The sequence below is a fragment of the Protopterus annectens genome, chromosome 8.part1, assembly GCF_019279795.1.
Source record: "Protopterus annectens isolate FY-2018-M chromosome 8.part1, PAN1.0, whole genome shotgun sequence".
In the NCBI taxonomy this organism is placed as follows: Eukaryota; Metazoa; Chordata; order Ceratodontiformes; family Protopteridae; genus Protopterus; species Protopterus annectens.
The window spans coordinates 498,327,264-498,337,263 of NC_056742.1; the positions used below are offsets into that span (position 1 = coordinate 498,327,264).

The 10,000-nt window shown below is 44.1% G+C and overlaps 1 protein-coding gene across 1 annotated transcript in view; it reads left to right on the forward strand.

Moving 5' to 3' along the window:
* Nucleotides 1-10,000, forward strand: part of LOC122810165 (cadherin-3-like) — a 1,031,939-nt gene that overhangs the window by 156,782 nt on the left and 865,157 nt on the right. Inside the window, exon 5 of the mRNA XM_044081643.1 lies at nucleotides 1,583-1,738. Within this exon, the coding sequence (XP_043937578.1) occupies nucleotides 1,583-1,738 (156 nt within the window). The remainder of the gene's footprint in view (nucleotides 1-1,582; nucleotides 1,739-10,000) is intronic.

Here is a 10,000-nt window from a genome sequence, read left to right on the forward strand (position 1 = left end):
AAGGTAAAGGAGGCATCAAACCCACCAATGATTCTTTTTAGTGGGCCCATTTGCATCTTAACCTGTCACCTCTTCCTCTTGCTTTGGAAGCTCTGGAAAATCCACCCTTTACAACCTTCAAGGAGCAGCGCTATACTTCCTGCTAAATCCCAAGGAGTTTAATGATCCAAGAGTCACATGGGTACCTTTACAAAATTTTTGTAACTGATCTAGCTGTACTGTCTGGATCCTGAGAAGGTGTCCATTTTCTCTCCCAGTACCCTTCCCAATGGCAGGAAGCTGAAGTATTAAAGTATTGGACAGAGCAGTGGTAGCGTTGTCACATCACAGCAAGAGGTTCTTCAGTTTGATTCTTGGGGTGCCATCTGTGTGGAGTCTGCAGGTCCTCCCTTTCATGTCAGTTTCCTCTGGGTGCTCCAGTTTCCTCCCACGTTACAAAGCCATGCATCTGGATTTTCTCCCTGGGCCCCCACTGAAAATTGCCTTTGCTCAATCTGATTTTCCCAAAACCTTGGTCAGCTGTTGCTCTGGCCTTGGGCCATAAATTGTTGGCCACATGATAGATGGTTTGGCAACAGTTTGGCAATTACTGCCAGTCATGTAGCAACATGCAAGTGTAGCTTTATGATGTGATGTAGCTTCCAGTACGGCACAAGTGGGTGTTGTACAAAAGCATATCTGGCCAAGGCTAAAGCCACTATGTACTCTTCTAGAAAAGGAGCTGTTCTTTGGGAACCTTGCAGGTGTAGTTATGTAGGGTAAACATGCAGGGTATTAATTGGTTCTTTTCTCACCCCCCAACCCCTTGTCTAGGTATGATGCAAACTATCCATTTGGGCCTTTCGGTCATAAGCAGTGTAAAGGTCTAGTTGTGGGGGAAGCGGGCAGCAACGCTAGCTACCCATTTCATCATGAGACGGGCTGAAGGCTTGCAAAGGCAGTGAGTGCACCTCCTGATGGTAAGGGATTACACAGGGACTTGCATGGCTGAGTCTGGTTTTGTATTGTGGTGTATTTTCCCAGGGGAAGGAATGAGATCCTGCAGTCCCAAGTGACTGCACTGCTAGTCTTGCAGGTTTTCTGCTCCACACTTGGCTATCTTCTATCTGGTATTACAGTGCATCTGAACAGCATCCTTCATTATTTCATTGCAGCTTTTAAAGTACCAATTGCTTGTGATAATTAGTATGTTACATCTCGTGTAAAAGTAGCTTACTTGGGCAACTGTTAAACAGCCTTTTTTTAATTTTGTATTTTAAAGCAAATCAAGGTTTCCAGCCTGAAATTAGTAGTACTATGATTGCAGCAGTTTTTTTGCTTGCTTCTACAGGAAACACAACATGTAAAATGTGGTAAAAGCAATACAACAGGTACTGTGTACTTTATACATGGGCTTTCAGGCTGAGTATAGCAGCATACTTTAAACTGATGGCTTATGAGCTTTATTTCTGTAACCTGCACGGATGTCTTGCACTCTGCATTTTAAGATTGGTTTTATTTTTCCTAGTCTGAATGGTGTACGATATTGCTATTTAACTTGCACGTCTCTGGTGCAACTTAATTTGTTTTGCCTCCATTCTAGATAAAATCAAGTCGTGATAAGGAGATTACTGTTTTCTACAGTATCACAGGGCAGGGTGCAGATCGGCCGCCACTGGGCATATTCACAATCAAACGGGAAGATGGTTGGGTCTCTGTGACTGTACCACTAGACAGAGAAGAATATGCAGATTATACGGTAGGTGGCCAGTTGAGAATATGAACATACTGTAGGTGACCAGTTTGGCTCTACATGTTTTTATATTTACAGGCTTGCTCAGGTTATAAAGTTCAGTGCAATTTTTAACCAAGAGATCAGAGCCTAAAATGCAGGGAAAATGTTATATCGTGCAGAAGTTTGTCGTAGTAAACCTTGGGTAGAAATAGCTTAACAGTTCTCCAATCCCATTTTTAAAATCTAAGTCGTAGGTCTAGATTTTTATATGGGATTGATTCTTTAGGCCTGTTTAGTTTCATAACAAGCATCAAGGTCTTGTCTCTGTTTTTAGGCTTCTTTTCATTTAGTGCATTCGTGAAAAAGTACAATATAGAAACGTATTGGAGGTATCACATTGTTACATTAAGTGTTGCTGCGAAGTAGAAGTGTTGGCAGCCATCTCTTTAGAGGGTTAGTGAAAACACTTGGCCAGCCACCTTGCTGAAACAGGAAAGTACTTCAGTGGCACAAGTCATGGGGCACTGCGCTTCCATCCTCCACGTTGGAGGGCTTGCCTTTCTCTAAATATGTACCAAACTCCATGGGCTCAACTGTACAAATTCCGTAGTGGCTACAGTGGTCTCTTTAAACACTCCTGGATTAGCAGGCATCCTATATACAGGTTTAGAATCGTAAGTGTTTCCTGAAAGCTTAAAAGCAAAACTAATACAGCCGTAAATAATGCAGGTGGCCGGGTTCAATTAGTGTTTTAAAGGTAAATAAGTGAATAAGTGTAGTCACTCGACATCCATGAAGAATCTGTTCAGACAGTTGTCTGCATTTTTGTTCAGCCTTGCTACAAATGGTATGTTTAACTGCTTGTTTTTGAGACATTTTAAGAATTAAGTTGCTCTACAGTTTGTAGAGCAATTGAGTTTTCTGAAATGTTTCAGCTGATTACTTGGTAATAAAAATGACACATCTAGTGTAATGCATTAGAAGTGGACACGTCTGTACCCTGTCGCAGCACTTCACTGCCTGTAGTTGCTCATTTCTGAAAACAAAATGTGAATAAAGTGCAACAAATAGAAGCTCGTCTGTCCAGGTGCACTGCAGCAGAGATTACTTCTTGCATCCTGCGTGCCCTTGGTCTATTAAGGAAGTGTCATGGCACTGTAAACCTGTGGATATCATAGAAGCACCCCTAAAAGGTGCCAGAGGTGAGTGGGAACATTAACTTTGTGGCACAGTTGTCTGAATACTCTTTTTGTTGGCACCTCTTTGGACTCTGCTTTGGTGCAAGTGGGTCTGAGTTGTGTTTGTATTGGCAGAACCTTCTATTATGCATGGTTTGGATTTGGTGTTTCAGGACTAGCTAGTCTTATCACCTTTTATTGAAGTGATAGATCCATGTATGTGGACTTGGTCTTGAAAAAAAAAATCAGTTAATGAATTCCACAAAATGGTTAAATAGGTCCAGGCCAAGCTGTTAACAGCTTTGGCACACTAATCTGAAAAGCTAGTATGCGGTTTAGCATTGTTGAACCAGCTCCCACAATATAACTGAGTAGGCACAAAATATTTTGTGTGCTCATATAACCACAGGAGGGAGAGAGGTATAGGTTACGTGCAAAGGTTGAGTTTTTAAAACAAGTTGAAGGTTTTATTCGTGCAACATTTATTTTTGGTAGGCCTACAGTCTAGTTTTGTGGTCCAAATTGTCAGGTTGTGACAAATTTGTGTTGCTTCCTCCCCTTGGGTAGTAAACTGTTTTTCAGCATATTGAGTCACTGCTACCTGTAACTATTTCCATTTACACCCACACTTGTGTCAACATGTTACAACTGACAACTTCATTCTGCCTTTTCAACAGTCACTAAATTAAAAACAACCTTATTCTTGCACTCTGCATTAGCCAGTGTTAGTTACTGGAAATTTTTTCTCCTTTGTGGTAAGGAGCCTCACTGAGAGGCAGAAATATTGCACAGTTGTGTACACTGGAAGCAGCTGATACTTTCATGAAAATATGAAAAGCTTGTCTGATTTTTATATAATTTGTTATGGAAATAGTGCAAAGTCGGTCCTCGCAAATGTATGGGAATGTTTGTGGAAGCTTAGAGGAAATTCTTTTTGTATTTAAAGCTTCACAAAGACTTGTAATACAAGAGCAAGTCTGCTTAGCTGAACAGTATTGGCTCTTGTGCTTCGTAGGTAGCATCTACTGTTGACAAAATTGTGTACTTAGCCTAGTGTCAACCTATGAACCTTATCTGCCCTAGGGCATTTATAAGCCTAGCCAGTGTGTTTGGCTATTGCCACCCTTTTAGATTAGTTGACTGCCTCTGTATAGTAGGTCACAGAAGGTAGCCCTTTTAAGGTTGGTTTACTGTACCTCTGTCAAGCAGGGACACAGATCCCAGGGGTAAACTTACGATCTCCCATCCACTCATCAAGATCCCTCTTGAAGAGGGTCAGTGAGGGGCTCTGCCTAACATGGATTGGGATTTTGTTCCAGAGTGAGGGGAGCTTCTGGGATATGAATCTGTCCCTCCAGCATGTCCTATTTATTTCTGTGCTGAGGTTAAAGTCCCTGGAGTGTGTAGCTGTAAGGGATTTGGATTTCCTGAGGTGAAGCATGTCCATTTATTCTGGGTTGGACATGGCTTTATACAATGGACACAGATCGCTTCTGAGTAGGCGGTAAGCAACTGAGTAGAGCTGGAGTTTCTTTAGCAGAACTGCATTAGGGCATCTGTTTGAGCCCCTTGATCCTCTGTGGTACTTTTGGGTCTTTCCAGTTGCTGCAGGTGTCTGGTAAGGTACATCCCCCAATAGGGCATGGTATTCAATTATGGGCCTGATAAGTGATGAGTAGAGGGGTACAATGCCCTCTCTTGATCTAAATGTGAATCCTTTCATAAGGTGGGCAATTTTTATAGGTCTTTCTAACCACTTTGGCAACGTGATTGTCAGAGGAGAGATTGCAATCTACTTGGGTCCCCAAGTCCCTAATTACTTCTGTACTTAATGGATTACCACCTAGGTGGTAATTTGTGGGCACTTGTTGTTCCCAAAGGGGGTGACTATGCACTGTTTGGCATTTGGTTTTGGGCCATGGCTCTGGCACCAGTTATCCATCTCTGAGACCCTTTTTGGAGGATGCTTGTCAGCTGGAGAGTCTATTACAGCACCCAGTTTGCGGTCATCTGCGAACTTTGTCAGCCATAGTCCACCCGTGTTAGCCTGTACCTCTGAAATATATACTGAACAAGAGAGGTCCCAGGACTGAGCCTTGTGGGATGCCACTTCTAACTGGTTTAGAGTCTGACATGGCACCTGCTATTCTGACCATGTGGGTTCTACCCTGAGCCAGTTTGCAACGCATCTTGTGACATAGGGGTTGATGTTTAAGCTGGTGAGCTTACTTATGATGCCCGAGTGGGGTATTGTGACAAGCTTTTGCTAGGTCCAGGTAGGCTGTGTGGACTACCTTCCCAATCTATGGCTTTGGTAATTGTTTCAAATAAGTCGACCAGGTTCAAGAGGCGAGATCTGCCCTTAAAGCTGAATTGGGTAGGATGTTCATCGTGCATACAGCTGCAGTCATAACAGATGGGTTCTCCTGCTGTCAGGCGGGTCCTCGGTCGGCCGAATTCCAAAGTCTAGGTCTGGCGTCTGTTATCGCTTCTTCCCTGACGTCAGTGCAACAGGGGTATAAGAACCAGCAAACACCTTTTTCTTCAGTCTTTCTTGCCACGTGGTGCCTGAAGCAGTTCGCAAGTGCCAGTCGGCCAGCTCCTGAAATTACTAAAATTTTGCAACCGAAGTCTTCTTGAAAGCCAAGTACCCCATTGGAGAAACTTTTCTTGCCTCAGACCCATGTCAGACAGTTAATAATTGTATTTCATGCGGGAAGCAAATACTGCATAAGGATTTTCATTCCCTCTGCAATTCTTGCTTAGGCCCAGACCACGACATCTCGGTCTGTCATTGTTTTGCATTCAACAAACGCACCATTAAGCGTCTGGTGGAGTTCGCCCAGCATTATTTTGGCAAATTTAACTTATGTAGTCTGATAGTCCGACTTCAGCAGTTTTGTCTAAAAAGCGCAAAGATAAGGACCAACACTAGGTCCGCGGCCTCTACCGACACCACACCAAAGCCGACTACAGGTGGTCTGGTTCTCAGCGAGGCACCTACACAGCCCCTGACTACCGACGACACTTCATTGACAGTGTTTTCTGTGCCCAAGGTCGCAGGCTCCTCGGCCCACACCCCGACTACAGATACCGAAGCCACTCTTGGTGGTGAATCTCAAAATGTAGATGGGTCTGCCTCTCAAGGTGTCTTCAGACCTTCCTCTTCTTCTTTTTCCATCAAGGCTTTCACTAAGTCTAAAGCAGCCATACACTACACGGGGCCCATCTCCAGGCCCCATGCCTAAAAAACAGATGCTTAAAATGGGTGAGGATTTAATTACTATCAGGGGTTCTCAACCCCCCCCGGACAACTCCCAGAGTGGAGGAAGAATCCCCCTCCTCTGACCAGGCCTCCATTATATCCGAGCACTCTGAACAGGAACATTCTTACTCCCCTTTTGAGGATTCTGATGCAGAGTCCATTCCTCTGTATCCCCCCCCCCCCAGAGGATTACTCATTTGGGGAAACCTTGCATACCTTAAGGGAACACTTCCACTGGGAAGGCCAAGAGTACTCTGATTCCAAGAAAAGGCTTAGGGGTTTTCTCTTGCTACCTCAGCACAGGCCTCTGGCTATACCTTCCGTCTAGTACATACTAGATGTGTACTGAGGCCTGCCTTAAACCAGATTCTTTACCTCCAGCCCCAGTCAAGCCTGACAGGTACTACCGGGTTCCTGACTCTCTCCAATTTCTATACAAAAGCTATGCGGCTGACCCAGAAACTCTCACAGGGCCCCAAGGGAATTAAGGCCTCCACTGCTAAAAATCCATTTCCTTCTGAGAGAGATTCCAGATCCTTAGAAAGGTGGGGAAAAAAGGTATGTACCTCTGCCACCTTAACCATGAGGGCATTAAACTGCCAGTTCCATATGCTAAAGTACCAACGGTTTCTGTTATCACAATTGAGAAGTAAAATGTCACAACCTGAACAACCAGATTTGAAAGAGTTGCAGGATTTGATGCATAGTGCAGAACAAGTGGGTAAACCTACTTTGCAATGTGGTTTTGATGCTCTAGAGGCCTCATGTAGAGCTGCTGTTACAGGATCAGTGATACGTAGATATGCCTGGCTCAAGGAACAAACCTTACCAGATCATGTCAAAGCTAAATTACTAGATGCCCTTCTTCAAAAGGATGTATTTGGTGTTAAAGCTGAGGAGGTATTAAAGAAAATGGAGGAAAAGGCTAAATCAATGCAAACAGTGAAAGATTTTCTACAGGTACAACCTCCACGTTTCAGTAGAAATTGGCCTTCCAAAAATTGGTCCTTTCAGGCCACGGACAGACCCCAAAGAGGTAGATACAGGCGCCCGAGGGGCAGAGGGCAATCTCAAGGATCGTTTAGAGGCAGACAATGGCAAGCTCCTACACAGAGGTGGTGAGGATAGTTCACAGCCATTCAGAAAGCAGATCCAATGACTTTGCCCTTTGCATGCCAAGCAAGGCTCAAATGGCAGCACCCTTAGGCGGAAAACTGGCATTTTCAAAAAAATTGGCATATTGTCAAGTCAAATGGATCCTGGACATTATAAACAGAGGCAACAGATTCCATTTTCACACCCTTCCAAAAACGAGGCATGCCAAACCTGCCACACAAAGGGCAGAGGCACAAAGACAAATTTCAGATCTCATGGACATGAAAGCTATTCAAGAGGTACCTACTCACGAACAAGGTCAAGGTTTTTATTCGACTATTCCTGGTACCAAGGAAGGGAAAAGATTGGAGACCTATTTTGGACCTATCCATCCTAAACACATTTTTACTCGTGGCAAAATTCAAGATGCTCACTTTACAGCAGCTTCATCCCATGCTGGGCAAGGAGTCTTGGCTGGTAACATTGGACCTCAAGGAGGCATACCTGCATGTCCCTATCACAAAATTGCAGAAGATACCTCAGATTTCTTGCAGGTTCAACCCATTATCAATTCTCTGCATTGCCCTTTGGCTTATCTACTGCGCCCAGAGTATTCACAAAATGCCTGATTAGGGGTTCTCACCCCCCTCCTGTGAAAAGGCCTAGACAGGATGTTACTCTGGATTCCTCTGACCAGGCTTCTGTATCTTCTGTTTCTTCCTCAGATCAGGACTATTCCTTTCCCCCTTATGAGGATTCGGATGCTGAGGACTCTTTACCCTCTGCCTCTCCGCCTGAGGATTTCTCTTTTGGGGAAACCTTGCATGAGATGAGGGAACATTTTCATTGGGAAGGACAGGAGTGTTCTGCTTCCAAGAAGAGGCTTAGGGAATTTCTTCATCTTCCCCAGCATAGGCCTTTAGCTATCCCTCCTGTTTTGGACATTGTAGAGGACGCTTTTTCTGAGGCTAATTTGAATCCTGATTCCATGCCTCCTGCTCCTTCTAAGCCTGATGGATTTTATAGGGTTCCTGACTCTCATTTATTTTTATTTAAAAACCCTTCTGCAGATCCTTAAACTATTTCTCAGGGTTCTAAGGCTGCTAAGGTTGCTACTTCTAAAAACCCTATTCCCTCTGAGAAGGATTCTCGTGCTTTAGACAGTTGGGGGAAAAAGGTATATACTTCTGCTACCCTGTCTGTAAGGGCTTTAAATTGCCAGTTTCATATGTTTAAGTATCAGCAATTTCTTTTGTCTGTTTTAAAGCAAAAGCTTGCTTCCCTTCCTGCTTGTGCAGAGGATAAGGAACTTCAGGATGTATTGCATGCTACTGAACAAGTGAACAAGCATAGTTTACATTGTGGTTTTGATGCTTTTGGATGCTTCTTGCAGGGCGGCAGCCTCTGGTACTGTTATCAGGAGACATGCCTGGCTACGTGAACAAGGTTTACCTGAGCAGGTTAAGGCTAAGTTATTGGATGCCCCTGTTCAACATGTTCTTTTTGGCTCCAAGGCTGAGGAAGTTATTAAAAAGATGGAAGAAAAGGCAGTCTATGCAGACTGTAAAAGATTTCTTGCAAGTTCAGCCTCCTAGATTTTCCAGGAATTGGCCCTCTAAAAATTGGTCCTTTCCCACGTCTGACAGGCCTCAAAGGGGAAGATATAGACGCTCCAGAGGTCGTGGTCAAGGTCAGGCCTCTTACAGATCTAGGCAATGGACTGCTTCTTCACCTAGAAAGGGAGAAGACAGATCCCAATCTCAAAGAAAGCAAGCTCAATGACTCTCGGTTGGGCTACAGGACCCCTTCACCTGGATGCCCCTCTCAGAGGAAAACTGTCTCCAATTTTACGAAAATTGGACTCTTATTACCCAGGACAAATGGGTATTGGACGTGATTTTAAAAAGTTACAAATTCCACTTTTACACTTTACCAAAGGCTCACGGTTGGCCAGATCTGCCAAAACATCAATGGTCAGAGGCCTTAACTCAAGTGGATGCTCTTCTGGCCATGAGAGCCATAGAGCCTGTTCCACTCTTGGAGATGGGAAAAGGTTTTTATTCAAGACTGTTTCTGGTTCCCAGAAAACAAAACTCATGGAGACCTATTCTGGACCTTTCTGTGTTCAACACCTTTTTGGAAATTCCAAAATTCAAGATGCTTACTCTGCAGCAACTAATTCCAATGCTCTCTCAGGACGCCTGGATGGTGACATTGGACTTAAAGGAAGCCTATTTACATATTCCCATCAGGCAAGAACGCAGGAAATTCCTCAGGTTCAAGGCAGGTTCGAGGCACTTTCAATTCTCTGTGTTGCCCTTTGGTTTATCTACTGCTCCCAGAGTCTTTACCAAGTGCTTGGCACCAGTAGTGGCTTACTGCAGACTTCAGGGGATCCAGATTTACCCCTATTTGGACGACTGCCTTATTCAGGCAGACAGCAAAGATCTTCTGCTTCAACATCTGGACTTTGTTCAACGTCTTCTCCTCCTACTGGGATTCTCAGTGAACACAAAAAAGTCACATTTGATCCCTTCTCAACAAATGGTATTCTTGGGAGCCCTCTTAAATACGACCTTACAAAGGGCTTTCCTCACTCCAGAAAAACAAACTCAGCTGGCTTCTACTTTCAGCACCTTAGCAACTCTATCTCAGCTCACTGCAAGGAAATTCCTGCAGGCTCTGGGCTACATGGCTTCTTGCATCCTGTTGATTCCAAATGCAAGGCTTCACATGAGAAAGCTCCAA